Below are 19,702 nucleotides of genomic sequence, written 5' to 3' on the forward strand. Positions count from 1 at the left end.
ATCTTGAGCTAAACACCAAATAACTGTCCAAACTACTAAGTTTTGATATCTTAACTAAGTGTTATCCTTATCAATGGTGATCTTATTTATTACTATAAATACTAAATTGAATAAGTCATAATTACTTTTGATTTGGAAGTAAATGAGAATAAAATAGATATTATCTTTTGAACTTTAGATACTATTTTATTTGGACTTTAGGGTTTAATGGGTGTCATGCTCAAACATAAATAGTTCCTTCAGGGTTTCGTTCCCCTAACATACCAAAGCTGCCTTCGTCACTATTTTCCATCAGAAGAGTAGAGTCACAATTCAGCCCTATTAGGATACAGAAAGCTTTAGTTGAAGAAGATCGAAAGAACCACAAGACTGAGACAATCATTCCATCAATTTCTGATTTCTATGAATAAAGGTATGCTTCCGTATTATGATATAATTTTGGTGATTCAATATGAATGATCTGGATTACTTAAATAATTTATTCCAATACGTCACCCTTGGCAACAATTCTCTTTCAGTTTTGTTAATGGATGTAAAGTAGAACTCGTACTTGTATTATGCCTCACTCTCTGATGAAAACGGTACTACAGACATAGTAGTCACCATTTGTTTAACCACATTTAGAAATGCATCATAAGCGTTGCTTCTAAGCATTGTGATCCTTGTTCCGGAATCAACGAGGAATCCTCCGTGGCAATTGCTTGTTTGCTTAAAGATCGCCGGAGGAATGTTAACTCTGGTGTTACCAATACTGACTTCTTCTAGATCTACATAATAAAGCTGTACTTCGTTAATTCGAAGTTGCACCAATGGCATCGCATGTTCAGGATGTATCACTGCTTTTGAACCAAAATGCAAGGTGCTGGTTTTAAGGATGGTTATTTCAATTCTTATGTGAATAATTATTTTGATTGTATTGGATTTAGTTATATATAATTAAAATATGTTGGATGTTTAATTTATTAGGTATGCGGATGATTATTTTTATCATTAAGTTGATGGTTATTTTTATTAGGGGTTAGCGGCGCCGATGTCGACGTATGGCAAGCCAAGTAGTGACGGTGAAGTGGGATGATTATTGATGAAGGTGGGGGTGGCAGCCGATTGAAAAAGCAGAAGGTATTGGAGTGAAAAGTTTTGGTAAATTAGAGTTTGGGATGGTTATTTTTTTGGAAATAACTAAGTGGATCTTTTGATTCAAGTAATTTGTGGAGTGTTTTTTATTTTTTATATGTATTGGGCTAAATTTGCAGCCTATTGTTCACATTGAATTGAACATAATTATCTGCATACCTATTGAATTGAACATCCGATATATCAATTGTTCATATTATTTAGTATTTTTATTATCTCCCTATAGAATATATTACACATATGATTATGAATAAAATATTTTTTATTTATATAAAAAATCCTAAAGTGTGAAACTACATAAAAACACTTGGTCAGGTAGGTTTCCTTTTTTTTCCCCTCAATCCTTTCTTGAATTCTTCCTCTACGTTTAACAATTAACATGATAATGTAGTCGATATTTCATTTAAAAAAATATATAGATAGACAATGAAAATATTAAATAATGTGAACAATGAATATGTCAGATGTTCAATTTAATAGATATGCAGATGATTATGTTCATTATTTTTAATTGAATAGTTATTTTTTTATTCGATTTACTCATGCATAATTAACAATGACTGGATGTTCAATTCACTAGATGTACTGATAGTTATTCTAATATTAAGATTTAAGAAGTAATTTGAGGGTATATTATTTTTTATTTTATTGAGTCAATTTTAAATCTCGTTATTCACATTATTTATAAAAGTCATTGTTTACCTAATAAAACCGTTTCATTTATCACTTCATATTTTTTTAAGTGGTTGCAGCGTGTACGGACATAAAATTTCTCAATTTCAATTTTTAGAAGAAAAAAAAAATAGTTACAAAATGTCATCCGCTTTTTAAATTTTTAATTTTACTAATTTAATGACCGAAACAATTTTCAATATCTCAAATAAAAATAGGAGATTGTAGAGGCAAATTATTATTATTGTTCCTAATGCATGATACTCGTTTTTCGGTGCTTCAAATATTACCTTTTGTTGGAAAGTTAAAAAAAAAGTGCATGGTAGCAGATACCTTTATATTAGAACAACACATTACACATATACTTCAAAACTTCAAAGAAGGCAATATTATACACTAGAAAGATGAACGTCGTCTTCTACCTATATATAGTATGATACACGAGAAGCATACGTTCACTTCCTTTATTATTTCATCCTCTTATAGATCTACATACTATCATATTGTATGCTACTCTCCTTAAAGTAGCTATGGTATTTTAAAAAAAATATTGTTAAAATTTTAGTAATATTTTTTTATTATTTAACAACGCTTTTTAAAGGTGTTGCTAAAAAATATTATCAAAATATAACTTTAATTTTAAAAATATTTGATAATCACCATAGTTACTATAAAGATGAAAACTCGGGTGCAGTTGACTTTACGTAAAGTTAATAACTAAGAGTCATTAGACAATTTAATTTATTTGACTAAATTTTCATTTAACGACTCTCGGCTATCAACTTTAAATGAAGTCGAGTGCATCGGAATTTTCATCTAACAGTTCATATTGGTAAAGGAAATCAGTTTCCCTCCGATATCATATCCAACATTGAGGTTAGCCAATTGAAAGTTCCCCAACAGCGACTCATTATCAGTCGATCGTATAATGGCAAGACACCAAACTCCGCCATCAAATTCCAAATAAGTAACACCGTTCACAAAACTAACATTTACTTTGTTATCGGCGAACTGAAACGTCACCTTTGGCAAGTTTTCCACCTCTGCTTTAGTCGCCTTAAAACAGAACTCGAGGAAATCGTGTGGACTCTTTGCAGCAGGCTTAACCACCTCTTCTTTTATCGATTTCAGAAAAGGATCATACACCGCTTTTTTAAGCCGCGAGTAAGTAGCACCAGTGTCAACATAAATTCTTCCAGGTTGATTTGTCAAGTTGACTATTGTGTTCCCCACACTGATTCCATTAAGTTTGACATAGTAGTATTTGGTGTCTACCAATGGTATTGAGTCTTTTGCAGTTATAACGGCTTTCGAACCAAAATACATTGTAGTACTTTTAGAGCTTGTTTTAACGAAGCAGTGAGAAAACTTTTTGATACCTAATTGAGAGATGAAGGAGAAAGGGGTAATACCGCTTAGTCCCAAACAACCATTGATGTCCTTCCCTTCGAAATAATTAGGGCTTGTATCCGTAGCGTAACCGAACTTTAAGATCCCCACGTCGACCTTTGCATCAAAGGAGAATTTGTCTTGCGAAATCACACCCGATGTTGATGCTTGATCGGAGTATTTGATCTTATAGGTGCAATTTTGATTACTACGAATCTTGCAAGTTCTCTGATTTAGTTTCTGACAAAAGCTTTTGTCGTCACATGGCAGAGCGCCGTAAGTGGTGGAGCTTGCGGATTTGAATGCTGTTTTGGAATTGGTCCATATGACGTCACTTGCTGTGTCAACAAAGGCAAGGACATTTTGTGGTGGTGTGCCAATGGAATAGGAAGCTATGTATAGATCTGAGTCAGGGTCGTATGTTACTTTTGTTGAGAAATCTGGAGGAGGTGCTTCTAAGGGGATGAAGTTCAAAGTTGAGCATAAGAGAAAGATGAGGTAAAGGAAGAAAGTGGTGGTGGAAGCCATGCGCTTACTCTTGATTCGTTTCTTGTTGCAAAGTTATCAACACCATTTAATTTGTCTCCTTTTATAGAGAGACAGAGCGCGCAATAAATTTTCAAATGGGCACCCAATAATTTTTGGATAAGTAAGTATAAGGAGTCAATGAAGTATCTATACAATGTGTACAATAGGGATTTAGAGATGTTCGATTTAGTAGGATATTAGATGTTTATTATTTCTGGTATCCGGATGGTTATTCTGAACAGTATGAGTATATTGTGTTTGAGAAATTAATAATATTTTATCTTTAATGTTCATTTTTTAACTCATATTGATCAAATAAATAGCCTAGTGTATACATTATATAAATATTCTATTAGCTCCATAGCATAATTTTTTTGGATTTAACTAACACATATCTTAAAACACATGATAAATTTGTTATCATAAATGTTTAGTAACAAAAAGAAATTAGCAAGAACTTATTTTCAATAAGACAAATTTTAAAATTTTGTTTCCTAATATTATTGGTTTATTATTAATAGAAAATTTTAAATATTTTTATTTAATGAATCCGAAACAAATGTATTAAAAACTTAAAATTTTTTTATATTTTTAACAAAATATTAACTAAATCTGTAATTTTTTAGCAGGAAATTTAATTTTATGCAAATTTCAATAACCAATTCGGTCTTTAACATTTTATGTTATTAAACAAATCATTCTCACATTAAATTTTGATAAAAAATAAGATAAATTAATCCCAATTCTTATTTAATAAAAATATAATAGTATCTAAGTATTTTTAAATTTTTTATTAGTTTCTTTCTATAGATGAAGATTAATTTATCTAATGAAACAAAAATTTAAAAATTAATTTAATAATTAAATTTTGTTGAGAACTGTGTCTGACTGAAAATTTTTTAAAGATTAATTAATTAGAGATATTACTCAAATTCAATTAGAAAATAAATTTTTTATCGTAAAATTATTTTTATTTTAATTTTAGATTCTAAATCTTAAATGTTCTATGGTCCAAAAAATAAAAATTAAAAAATAATTTTATAATAGTAAAAGTTTTATTAATGTTTACTAATTAAAAGTTAACACTCTTATTTATCTGAAACTATCTTTACATAGTTGTAAATTCATTAAATTACTTATAGTAAACGATCATCATATGCGCAGGGACAGATTTAAGTAGTACATTTTGAGGGCAAGTGTCCTCACTGACTTTTTAAAAACTTTCACTTATTGCATAGTAAAAAAAAAATTTATTTGTCCTTATAGTATAAATGAATTTCATCCCACTCATTATTTATTCTCTTGGTCACAATGTCCATACATAAATGAAAAAAAAAAGATTAAAAGATTACACTATATTATAAAATATTATATTAATTATTTAATAAAAAATAATTAAACTCTTATAAAGTGAAAGTTAATTTATGTATATGGGGGAAATTAAACTCTTATATTTTATTGCATGTTTTTTTTATTCGTGTGATTAGTGATTACCTGTCTTTACTACAAATAAGAAGAAATTATAGCTAAAGCAGAAGTCCTTTAATTAGTAGTGCGTATATAGACTAATGATTTCACAGCGAGGAAGTATTACAAATATTTCATTGGTTCTATAACGAAATTCTTTTATTATTACTTTTATCAACGACTTCTTATTTTGTTTTATATATTGATTTTGATTTTGATTTTGTAATGTTAAATTGTTAACAGACTATTGTTAGTGTTATAGTGTTTAGTATTTTGCAAGTTGCAACCTCTTCAGAGTTTAGTGTTTGGTGTTTTAATTTTTTTAATTTAATTAAAGGTTGATTTTTATTTTGTCGTACCTTTTTAGTTTATTCAATGTTCTGCAATTATTTATAATTATATTATTATGTATTTTTATCTGTTATTTAAATTATTATTTTAATATTTTAATTTATTAATTAGTTAATTTAAAAATTAATTATATTTTATAATAATTAAATATAATTATAAAAATAATTATCATATTATATATTTTTTTATCTTAGTGACAAAATTTTTTAGATTTATCACTGCATATGCGATTAAAAATAAAATTAACCATGTGAAAATTGAAAAGTTGCTTCATATACCTAAAAAGACTTGATTCACTTGAATGTTCAACTAAACAGGGCATAGTTTTGTTAACATCAATATGAGCTTGGATAGATAATTTTCTTAGGTTAGGTTTATTTACAAGCATAGATATTGAGACAGTAAGAGAGAAATATTGAGATATAAAATCGTATTTAATAAATAAGATATAAATAAAAATATTGTGTTTAAAAATATTAAATTAGTATATTTTATATTTATTTTGATAGAAAAAAATATAAAGATATTAATAAAAGACACAATTTATTTTTTATTTTATTATTTTTGTTAATTTTTTATAATTATATTTTTCTTTTTAAATTTTTAAAAAATAAAAAAATTAAATTTTTATAATTATTTTAATTTATTATTAAATAAAATATAAAAATATTATATTTTATATTTTTATTTTTTATCTCTTATTTTCAATATCTTATTTTATTCTATTCTCAAAACTAAACATAAGAATTTGCAAATTGAGTTGCCTTTTAATTTGGACACATCAGAAACAATTTTCTTTTACAAGAATAACTTTGGTAACATGTTTTTCTTTTATAAAGATTTATTTTACTAATCACTACTTGTTTCTTTAAATATAATTTTTGGTCCATTGATGAAATAACCACTCGTGATCTCGTGATCCTTGTTAATTATTATACTGCAACATAGGACTTCATTATTGATATCTGAGTTTTAATAAATTCATACTCTATATTGTTTCTAGAATAAATGAATAATGATATTATATGATCTATTGTTATTTTTTTATCAATAATTAATCAATAATAATTTATATATATATATTTATTTATAATTATTTTATACATAAAAATATATAATTTATATTTATCAAAATTTTATACATATAAATCAATATAATTTATATTCATCACATTTTTTAAAATTAGTATACGTAAATTAATAAAATTTATTTATGAAAAATAATTTAATATTTATATTAATCAAATAAGAGTCCTCTTAGAAAGTTAATAAAATATTTGTACAATGTGTACAATAGATTATATAAGTTACAAAATGAACATCACCCATAATATTCAGAATAACTATCCGGATATTAGGGATAATAAACATCTCATATCATAAAATCACTTAGTGCATGTTTGGGCGCCATTATTTTGTTAAAAAAAGATATTTTTTTAATGAAAAAAGATCTTTTTTTATTTTTTAACGTGTTTGGTAAATTTCTAGTAGTAAAAGTAAAAGTACTAGTAAAATAAAAAAAGATCTTTTTTGAGAAGCTGTAATTTACATCTTCTTTTAAAAGATCTTTTTTTCTTAAAAAAAAAAGATGTTTTTCATGTAATAAATAAACAAAAAAGTACTTTTATATTGTTATACCCAAACATAATTGATAGATAAAAAGACCTTTTTACATGAGATATTCAAACATAAAATTACTTTTACTTCTCTATAAGATCTTTTAAAAAAAGATCTTTTCTTTAGAAGCTCACCCAAACAAGCCCTTATTTCAAAAGTTTAATCTCATATCATAAAACTACTTATCCCAAAAGTTTAAGCTGATTTTGGGGTTTACCAAAGATTAAACTCTTGATCTTTTGGATCTAAAACTTTAATACTGTTAGAATAAAATCAATATCAATTAGAATCAATTAGCATTATTTAATATATCTGAATATTTATTATAGAATAGATTCTATTAGCCCCTATAAATATCTTTTTATATTGTATTATTCCAGACAACTTTGAATAAACACACAAATCATTTCTCCTCTCTTGTTTCAGATATATTAAATAATACTAATTGATTCTAATTGATCTTGATTATATTCTAACAAATATTATGTCATAATACCACTTATTCTAAAAGTCTACACTAATAAAAAAATAATACTAATTATTATATCTCTAATACTCTTTAAACCTCTATTATATATATTATACAAATATTTTATTAATTCTCTGTACTTTTGTATCAAATAATAATAAAAATATTAAATATTGTTGCCGCAAAAGTTTCTCTTGTTTTCATACAGAAAATATCTAATTATGTATATACAAAAGTTTAAGTAATAGTGGAATATATTGATGATCCTGTACGGATTAGGATATACCTTTGAACTCTTTGTATGCGTAGTCCTGTATAGATAACCACCCACCCAAAAAAGTCATTCTGTCAACATCAAATATCGTAATTTTTATATTAGTTCATTATTATATTTGAAATGTAATAAATGGGAACCTATAATTAATTAATTAGGTCATTAATCTTTGACTCCTTCACGTTCCTAAGGTAGTGTTTGTTTTGTAGTACTGGAACAGAGACTGAGAGACTGAGACACAGTATTATGTTTGTTGGCTCAGAGACTAGTACTAAAATTTCTGTCTCTGTCTCCAAAATTTCAGTATTTCAGTGCCTCCAAAATGTAGGGACACAGGGGACTGATATTTTTAGAAACAGAAACTGAAACTTTAATAACATTTTATACCTAAAATACTCTCATTTTAATTAATTAGTTTCAATTTTATCCTTTGTGCAAATTAAATTAGAGTTTTATTCTTGTTTCAAATTTTGTCTCTCACTTAACACCAAACAGAATACTAAAACTTATTTCAGTCTCTGTCTCTTAGTCTCTGTCTTTCAGTATCTGTCTCTCCACCAAACGCTACCTAAATGTCTAGCATTATTATTTTGGCCAATTCTATAGTGTCTATTAATTGTTATCTAATTTTTGTTTAATTTATTTTTTGTGATAATTTTTAAATTTTTAAAATAATTTATTTTTATATTTTTTAAATTAAATATTAATTTTTAATTCCTTTTAGTAAATAAACACCATTTTTTAAATATTATAATATTCATCTATAAATTTATCACTCTAAAATATTAGAGTGACTTTGATTTGTATTTTTATTTTTAATATTTTTTATTTTATAAATTTTGTAAAAAAAAAATAAAAATAATAAAATTTATTTTTTATTTTTATCTTTTATTTTCATTTTATTTAAATTTAAAAAATAAAAATACTAAAAATAAAAACAAAAAATATAAATATAAATTAAATACACCTTTATATTTCTTAGTGTCTCTCAAACACAGGCCTTCTCCATGTTTGCTCGGTGAAATGACAATATATATATATATATAAGATAATTTTTAATCAACTATCTTATAAATGAGAGATTAATTATTCTTTATAATATATTTAATAATCATTAGGGGAATTGAAAATTGAGTTATGATGATTAATACTAACCATTTTTTAAAAAATCAAATTATTCAAGCTTGGTAAAATTATTGTTACAAATTATAAGTGTTTTTAAAGAAGACCAAATTTACAATTTTTCCCAATTTTTTGAACCGCCTAATTTTTTAATATGTTTGAGCAAAAAAAAAAAGTTGAATTACTAAATTCACTACATTTTAATAATGATCAGTGTTGTGACTCTTAATTGAATTACTAAATTACTAATTTATTTAATTTTGTTGTTGTGTTGCATGTTTGTATTCTAAAATTTCGTCAATTATAAGTTAATATTCATCGTTAAATTTGTTGATAAAAAAATTTGTCAATAAATAATTATTAGCAAAGTTTATATTGCTATATTTATTTTGCTACTAAATTTATTGATAAATAGATTATCGACAATTTTTTAAAAAAAATTTCGCCAATAAATCTGACGGTATCGAATAATAATTTTTTTTGTGGTGTATGCTCGTTCATATTTTTTTCGCTCTTGTTCTCTCCTCTCATTTTGGACAAACATTTTTTATTCCTCTCTTTCTTCTTTATTATATTATTGTTGAGGTTTTTTAAGGTTATTGTTGTTGAATTTAGTTTGTAGTTGTTGGAACAGTAAATTCAGTAAATTTTAATAATGATTAGTGTTGTGACTCTTAATTGAATTACTAATTTATTTAATTTTGTTGTTGTGTTGCATGTTTGTATACTCACATGAGATCAGTGTTATTTTAGATTTGTGTATTTTTAAGGATTTACATTAAAATATATCAATATTTTTGTGTATTTATTTGTAATTTTATATATTATTTTATTATTGTTTGATTTTTTTATTAAATTTCAATAAAACTAATTATACTTCTAATAAACTAATAACTAGAGTAGCTCAATCCCTAATTTGATTTTTAGAATATTTATCTAAAGAATAAAATTCTACAACCAAGCAAAAAATTCAATCAAGCCAACTAAGTTATTATAACCGTCTTTCACATGACATCACATGGTGGTGTTTCGCATTTCTCCTCCTCTCCACTACTTCTATTTTCTTTTTTCATTTGAATTGCTTCGATCTCCTCTTTCCTTTTCCTCCTTCTCCTCCATTATTATTATTATCATTGTTATCGTTATCGTTGTTATCATCATCATCGTCTTCTTTTTATATGTATAACAGTTTAAATTCAAATTGTACCGAAATTTATGACACACAAACAAATTCAGTTCAAAACAAGTTCAAACTAGAATGCACCTAATTTAAATATAGAATGCACCGAAATTACTTAATAATAACACAAAACTCCTCTTTCTTCTTCTTCTTTTTTTTTCATCTTTTCCTTCTTGTTTTACTTTCTCATCATTCTTCTTGTTTTATTTAAAAAAAAAATTAAATAAAGAAGAAGAAGAAACACAAAATGTTACAAAATCAATAGGAAGAAAAGAAACATACATTTATTCAACTAAATAAGATTACAATACAGTACATACGTGTTCATTTAAGTCAAATATAAGAAGTAATGCTCTTAAAAAAAGAAATAAGAGTAACAGACAGGGACGGATCCAGAAATCTAAGAGTGGAAGGGCCGAAAATTAAAATATTGTATAATCAAATATAATGCTATATATTTGATAATAAATATAACTATAATTATTTTTTAATTTAAAAAATTAGTAAATACTTATCAAATAAAAAAATTATCTCAGTTTTTATAATTTTTTTATGGTTTTATATCTAATAAAATATAAAATTATATATTTTTAAATATTTTGTTAATTAATTTACTTTGTTAAGTATTTATGTGATGGTAAGTTATATTTTTATGTTTTATATCATTAAAAAATATGACATAAAATAATATAAGTTAATTGCACTAATAATTTTGTTACGTGAATTTAAAATATATTAAAGTATTTTTATATAATAATAAGGTAAAAATAATTAAAAAGGAATAAAAAAACAACTAAATAAAATTAGAAAAAAATTATTATAATCAATATTAAAATATTTTTATATAATTATAAATGTTAAAATTAATCTGAAGAAAAAAATGTATAAAAATCTGAATTAAATAAAAAATACAAATAATATAAATATATGTAGAAAAGTTTAAACCCTATTATATAAAGAATAATAACTCTTTTTTTTTTACCAAAAATAGAGAGATTCGAACTCGCGACCTCTTAATTGAGTATGGAGAGACTATGCCTTTTAAACTATAATTCATTAACAAGAATAATAACTCTTTTTACTATCACTACATTATTAAATTTTATTCTATACAAAATATCTATTATAACAGTATATGAGCTTTTAAAATTTGTTGGGGGCCAAGACTACTACTTGCCCCCTTAAATCCATCCCGGTAACAGAAAAAAAAAAAGAAGAATAAAAAGAAAAAAAAAATACAGTATTATAGAAGAAATTTTTGTAACAAAATTTCAGTGTCAAAACCAATAAATTTATGTATTATTGTTAAGAAATTTTGATATTATTTTTTTTGATAAATTATACATAATTTAAAAATTTTTTTCTTTTTATTTTTTTGCTGCTGCTTCTTTTTTTTATTTTTTTATTTTATTTTTTCATAATTTTTTTATTTTATTCTCTTAAGAGAAATAAAATAAGAAAAAGTTAAAAAAATAAATAATTGTAATTTTTTATGAGAAAGATGAAAAAAAAAAACAAAAATAAAACGTAACATCATTATCATTTCTTTTCTAAAGAAAAGAATATGTATAAAAAAATACAAAAAAAAATCATCATTTAAACGCATATTGTATGAATAAATTTTATTGAATTTAGGGCAATTTAATTAGATTCCGTTACAAAAAAAAGTTGGATGTATCATAAAACTGGTGTCTAAATCATTACACAATAAATAAATGTTATATCAACTATTCACTATCAGTTAATACAGAGAAGTACAAGTCAAGTCAATGCAAGGAAAGTTTCAGCTAGTTAGCATAGCAGCCACACCGTAATTATTTAGAATTTGACGTAAGAGTGAAAGGACAAAGGAGTATATATATATAATTCAGACGACGACGTACGGTTTTTTCCATTATAAGAAACAATATCAATGTCCCTCAAAGCCTCACTTAGTCACTTATGATGTAAGTATTCATTGACCAATGCCACATTCGCGATCACTAGGGCTGCTATGTTATTTTCGTTAGCATCGGTCAAATACAATTCATTATACTAATCTTTTCTTGAAAAAAAATGGATTTTCACCTTCATAAGAATATTATTTTCTAATTTAGTACTTTCTGTAAAAAAAATTTTTACCAGTCAGAGAGTAAACTAATAATTTTCTTTTTTTTTCTTCCAAAAACTAATAATTTTCAAACACTATTTTCGAGACCAAACACCACAAACGTACTTTATGGTCCCGTCTCGCCTTTTTTTTCCTGGACTCTTGAAGAATAAAGTTACATTCGCTCAAAATTATATGACTTAGACCAAAATTGTGCCTTAACATTTTTGGGCGAGACAATTATATGTGAACAATCCAATTGGCCCATTACGAAACTTTTATTATAATAGAAAAGTTCTCATGTCCAAACCCAAAAGAAAAAAAAAAAGAAGAAAAGGTTGAATGTATATTGTGCATAGTACTTCTTTTCTTGTTTTTCTTTTTATTCTTCTTCACTCTGCAAGCATGTAGTAGAGACTCTAGTCTTATATTTACAAAACTTGATGAAAAAAGAAAGGGAAAAACAATAGAATTTTATTTTATATTCTTATTTTCATGTTTTCCTTAACAAATGAAAATAATAAATATTAAAAATGAGTAAATAGTTAAATTTGTTTCTGAAAAATCATTTATTTTTTAAATTAGTTATTGAAAGATTTTTTAAATTAAATTTATTCAAAATTTTTAAATTAATCATATTAGTTATTTCGTTATTTTTTAAACTGATGTCAGAGTTTGCTAATGTGATACCACAAAATATACATGATAATTCTAACTGGTGATTAACATGATAAGTTTATAAAATTAAATCAAATCAATTACAAATTAAGGGATTCTAATACTTCAAAGTCCAATGATGGAGGCATATTTTTTTCCTGATTTTTTCTATCAGAAAGAGTGAAATTGAAAAAAAGGATTCTGTCCTGTTTTTGCTACTAACACTTGTGAAGACTTCGTATTTACTGTTTTTTGTTTTTGTTTTTCATGAAAATAAATTAAAAAAAAGCCACATACATAACCTCTCGTTAATGTTTTTTAATTTATTTGGAACAAATCTAGATTAGATGTGAGAAGTTACGCCTATAAAGAAGTTGATTTCAACTTTTGAGCGTTGAATTTCATGCTTTTGAGCGTTGAAAACTTGAAATGAAATATAAGACACCGATTGATTTACTCTCTTTGTAGACTTGTACATAACATACATATGAAAAAGATTGCGGTTGGTTTTTAGCGTTTAAATTAAATGATTATATATTGTATTTAAGGTTTTTAGTGACACAAAAGTTTTAAGGTTATAATTACTTTTTTCACGACGTATATAATTTAATTCAGTAGTAACAATATTAAAAGTTAGAGAAAAAACTCACCTCGATTTTTAACTATTGTTCGAAATAATAATTTGTTCTTCATCGATTAAAACATGACAATGCAACTTTTAACTATTAATTTCGTTAGATTTTTTTATTTTTTTGTTAAACTTTTTGTTTAAAGTTAACAAATTTTACTTACGTATAATATTAATTGATTATATGTCAAGAAATAATTTTAAAGGACAAAACACCTCATATTGTGTTAGCAATATTTTACAGTAAAATAGAATAAGTAAATTTTTGTGAAAAATTTTATAAGATATTTAAACATGTAACTAATTATAAACATAGACACATAAATTCATAATACACCATAAAGTAGGATAAATATTTCTAAATTTTAATAAGTCGGTGTACCTGCTATTACACTAGTTGTTGGTCTTGGTAGTAATCTCAGTTCCTTATTTTTTTTTTCTTAGGTTTTAGGAATTTGGTTAGATGAAATGTGCAAGAAAGAGTTGATCTCGAATGGTGTTATTTTCATCATTTTGATTGATGAGAAATACAAATATAAAAAATTGATTTGGTCTTGAAAAATTTTCAGATAATGATCAATTAGAGCATTAGGTCAAACTTGATCACATACAATGCGCTAATCAATGGCCTTTGTAATATCTGCGATTAGAAGGAAGCTTGTAAATGAGATGAGTGAGAGAAGTTTAAAGTCTGATAAGATCACGTTCACAAAATTAATAGATAAATATTATAAAGATTGGGACATAAAATCTGTATTAGAGATCAAGAAGAGAATGATAAATTAAAGGAAATTGAACTTGATGAGTTAACTTTTACTCCACTCATATAAGGACTTTTGCAGAGAAAAAAAAAGGAGAAAGAGGAGTAAGAAACTGAGGCTACTACCAATCAAGGCCAGCAACCAGTACAACAGATATAATATATTATTGAAAATTATGGTTACTTGTCCTACTTTAAAATTTATTATGAATTTATATGTTTATATTTATAATTAGTTAAGAGTTTAATTGTCACGTTAATTTTTTTTTAAAGGTTTACTTGTCCTACTTTATTATAATGTATTGTTGACATGATAGAAGAAGTTTTGTTCATTGAAATAGTTCTTTAACACATAATAAGTTAACACTATACATAAATAAGATCCATTAATTCTGGATGGAGAGTTTAATAAAAGGACCAGAAAAGTCCGACAGAATTAATAGTTAGGGATCGCATTGTCATTTTTAAATCAATGAAGAGTGAATTATTATTTTGAACAACGATTAAGGGTCACGGTAGAATTTTACTCTAAAATTTAAACTATATATTTTTTAAAAAAGATGCATTACAAGATTCAATTATAGTATTATATTCAAGTATATCACTTTTAATAACAAGAAATTTATATGCACTACTATTTTGAGCATACTCAATAAATACAAAATCACATGTTCTTGAAGCTATTTTTCTTTTCTTAAGATCAGGAAACATAACCTTAGCCAAATAACTCGAAACTTATAATACATTAGACAATACAAGAATTTTTTGAGATGTCATTTTCATTGACACCTTACCTTTACCTAAAACTTTGTTAAAATCTCCTAGGCAAATAACTTTTTTTTCATTATTATTTATGGGAGTAAACTCGAAAAATAGTTAATTTTTAGCACAAATGTACTTTGTGGCATCGGAGTTCACAACCTAATTTTTGGAGTTCTTCACTAGATAGTATTCGAAAATCATTTGCTACTATGACTTCATCATCTTTGTGATTTGCTATGTTTGTGATTGTCTTTGTTTCTCCACTTCTACTATTGCTTCTATCTCTTTAATTATTATTCCTTTTCATTCTATGAGTTAATGCAAAGTGTCTATTTCTATCACAAATAAAATAAGCACCTTTCTTCTTTTGGGGGGTTAAATTCTTGTTTCTTGAAATGAGATTTAATCACCTTATGAAATTTATTTCCACGATTCGGATAATTTTTGTGCACAATTTTAATAATATTAACTTTAGCATATACTTCTTTATTATATTGCTCATTAGCCACCGTTCTCTTTTTATCCTCTATTTAAATATGCCCTATGATCTCTTACAAATTCATTATTTTTATAATCTTTCCATGAATTCGACAATTTATCAACATGAGTTTGAGATGCAAACCTTTCGGATAAAATATCTCTTTTCTTAGCAAGTTCGTCTACAAATTTAGTAAATTCATTAAGTTGAAAAAAAGTACTTTTATCTTCTACCATTTAAAATTCAGTGAAATTATGAACTAAAAATTTTTATTACATTTTTTTCGTAAATATATTTTTGTATCAATACATCCCAAATAATTTTAGCATGAACAATTGAACATAATGACAATAAATATCATATAAATTATTATTTAATACTCTTAAAATTGTATATCTGCATAATTTATCTTTTATTTTTCAATCTTTCAAACTTAAATCATAATTTTCAGTATTTTTATCTGACTTAGGATCAACTAAGATTAAATTGATTCCAGAAAAATATAATACTTCTATAATTTTATTTTGCCATCATTTAAAATTAGTTCCATCAAAATAATTAATCTTTAAATCATCAAAAATAATTTTTGTAGCGATTAAAATATTATGCCTATAATAAAATAATTATAATATTAAGTCTTTATAATTGTTAAAAATTAAAATTAAAATTTTAAAATAATATTTTAACTATTTTAAATATAAATAAAAATATTTTAGCTACTTAGATCAATACTAAATAAGTAAATATAAAAAATTTGGATATTCTTACCTCAATTCTTCTTAGACTAAATTTTGATTGCCAACAGATCATAATACAATAAGTACAAATGTTTGCTATATATGTATAACTTCCAAGATCCTTATTCTAAGATATTAGCAACTAGTAGGTTTTTTTTTAATAAACTAATATAAATTATTTAGATATGTGTTTATATGATATACAGTAAATCACCTAGAGTACAAAAAATTAAGAATTTTTTTCGGATATAAGAAGATAGTACTAATATGACATTTTAAATATGATATTTAGATCTAAAATATAACATTAAATGTTAAAACTAAAATTAAAATTTAATTTAATATTAAAGATTAAAATAACATTTTACGTTTAAACTTATATTTCGTATTTACAGGCACTATTTTGATGTATTAAAATTTATAAAGATTAAAATAGTTTACTTACAGATAAAGAGATTAAAGTGAACATTAATCCAAATGAAATCACATTGGCTTGTACAATTGATTTAACACAAATTATGATTTAACAAACTTGAGCAGGAATAAAAGTGGAGGGTAGGGAAAGGTGGGACCCACGGAAGATCCCGGAGAGCCTGGTCCGTACAATCTTTGGATAAACAGAAAGAAAGCACAGATATCACAGTTTCCTGCTGATTTCACGGCAACGGTATGCACCAACAACGCGTAAGAATAAAGACAACCTTAAGAAACAAAAATTAATTAAATAAACAAATCATATTTCTTATTTTATTTTATTGATTATATTCGCGAGATTGATTATATTCCGCGGAAACGTAAGTCCAAGGTGCGCGCTAATCACGGCCAGTGACTTTCTTTCCAAGTGTTAATGGATTTTGGAGACCATTATGAATATGGATAACTTCTTATTAATAAAAGATTTTAATTTTAATTTTTTTTATATTTTTAATAATTTTTTTAATTTATAATTTTAATATGTGTCTTTAGAACATAAGTAGATAAATTCTGTTAATATAAATAAATATTTAAATTGATTTTTAATGAATTTTAAATTAAATTTTTATTTTTCTGTAATTCATCAAGACTTATAATATTTATTTTTGTAACGAATTTTTATTTTTGATAAAAAAGAACATATTTATATACGAATGTTTAAATATAAAATTATATATGATTTTAACAGAAACATAAATTATAATTGATATTTTTATATAGAATTGTAAATTAGTGGATTTTATGGTATTTATTATTATAATGGTTATAATATAAATATATAAAATGGTAAGGTAATACACCGATAATATTTTGATTAAAGTTTAGAAAGGCTTGAAGAAAAATATATCAGTTAGTTAATTAAATTTTTTAGTGAGATTTTAAGGTCAAAGAAAATGTCAAATGAATAGAGAAATAGCAACTTGGTGATATTTACAAGAATAATGGAATATACAAAATTACAAAAATTATAGAGAGATCAAGTTCATGAGCCATACCATAAAGTTATGAAAAAAGGTGATAGAATAGAAGCTGAGACAAGAGATACAAGTAATAGAGAACTAATTTAGTTTTATGCTAAACAGATCCACCACTGAAGTTACATACCTGTTAAAAAAGATGATAGAGATGTATCGTAGTAATAAAATGGATCTATATATGATATTTATTAATTTGGAAAAAAGCGTATGATATGGTGCCAAACTGCCAATGGAGGTTTTATCGAAGGTTTTGGAAAGAAAGGGAGTAATGATTACATATATTCGTGCAATTAAAGACATGTATGATGGAACTATAACTAGTGTGAAAACTCAAGGTGGTGTGACAGAAGAATTTTCTGTTGGTATAAGATTATACTAAGGATTATCCTTAAGTCCATAATTTTTACATTAATCTTGAAAATATTCACATAGCATATTCAAGAGCCTGTGTCATGGTGCATATTTTTTGTCGATGATATCATCCTTATAGAAGAATCAATGGAAGACTTAAATAAGAAGTTGGATTTATGGAGAGAAGCTCTAGAAGTGTATGGTCTGCGCATAAGTCGTAGCAAGACGGAATATATGAAATGTAAGTTCGGTCGCAAAAAAAAAACCCCTAATACAGAGGTAAAGATTGGAGAAAATATTCTACGAAAAGTTAAAAGTTTTAAGTATATTGGGTGTATCATACAGGATAATGGAGGGATTGAACAAGATGTAATCAAATCATAGGATCCATGTATGTTGGTCAAAATGGCAGAGTGCATCTGATTTTATATGTGACAAAAAAGTATCTTTAAAACTTAAAGGTAAATTCTATTGCACTGCTATCAGGTCAGCTATGCTTTATGGTATAGAGTGTTGGGCGGTCAAAAGGGAATATGAACATAAGTTAAGTGTGACAGAGATGAACATGTTGAGATGGATGAGTGGTCATACACAATTGGATAGAATAAAGAACGAATATATAAGAAAGAGAGTTGGAATAGCACCTATTGTTGAAAAGATGGTAGAATCGCGTCTCAGGTGATTTGGACATGTGAGAAGAAGACCGATAGAGCACCCAATCAGGATGGTGGATGAGTTGGAAGATGGATAACGGGTGAAAGATAGAGAAAGACCTACATGTAAACGGTCTATATGTAGACATGATATATAATAGAGTTCAATAGCCTCGTTTGATCCATGTAGTTGACCCCACCTAATAGGACAAGACTTTGTTGTTATTGTATAATAAATATATAATTTTAGTAATATTTTAAAAATATTATTAAAATTAATGTCATGTTTTTTTATATGTTGATAATATTTTTCATTTTTATTTGTTAAACTAAATAGTATTTTTAAATAGTAAAAGATATTATTCTAATTTTAGTAATAATTTTTAAATATTGTTAGAGTTGCATATATAGTTATTATAGCCACTATAATAATAAATATCATAGCACATATTTTACATATTATGTTTATGTTATTTATTTGAACAGATTGCGAATTTTGGTTGAATCAAATTTAAATTAGGTTCTATTATTAGTAAAGTGAGTCATGAACATAAACTAGACTAAAAATTTTGCAAGTTGAGCTTGAGTTTAGCTCAATCTAATTGTAGTTAACTCCACTCACTTTCAATTTCAATCGCATGTGTAAGGATTAACAGTTTATATAATAGTTTTATATTTGTATTTTATTTAAATATGTTTCAGGTAAAATAGAGAAGCAAAATTTTTTAGAAAATAACTTATTATTATAAGTAATAAATTATAAATTATAAGCAAGCCAAGTTTAGCTTATGAAGATTTTTGAAAGTATTATCTAAATTTTTTTAAATGAGTTGTAATTTGAATCAATATTATCTTTAATAATACTTTAGAAAAGAATATCTTGTAAGTATTTATTTAAATAGAAAAACTCTCAATTTGATTGAGGATTCAACA

At 25.1% G+C, this 19,702-nt stretch overlaps 1 protein-coding gene across 1 annotated transcript; it reads right to left on the bottom strand.

The window, feature by feature from the left end:
- Positions 1 to 2,622: 2,622 nt before the first annotated feature.
- LOC112711014 (probable aspartic protease At2g35615) lies at positions 2,623 to 3,723 on the bottom strand. Its single transcript, XM_025763541.1, has one exon. The coding sequence runs from the start codon at positions 3,721 to 3,723 to the stop codon at positions 2,623 to 2,625; it is 1,101 nt and encodes a 366-aa protein (XP_025619326.1).
- Positions 3,724 to 19,702: the final 15,979 nt, after the last annotated feature.

The sequence above is a fragment of the Arachis hypogaea genome, chromosome 1, assembly GCF_003086295.3.
Source record: "Arachis hypogaea cultivar Tifrunner chromosome 1, arahy.Tifrunner.gnm2.J5K5, whole genome shotgun sequence".
Taxonomy (NCBI): Eukaryota; Viridiplantae; Streptophyta; class Magnoliopsida; order Fabales; family Fabaceae; genus Arachis; species Arachis hypogaea.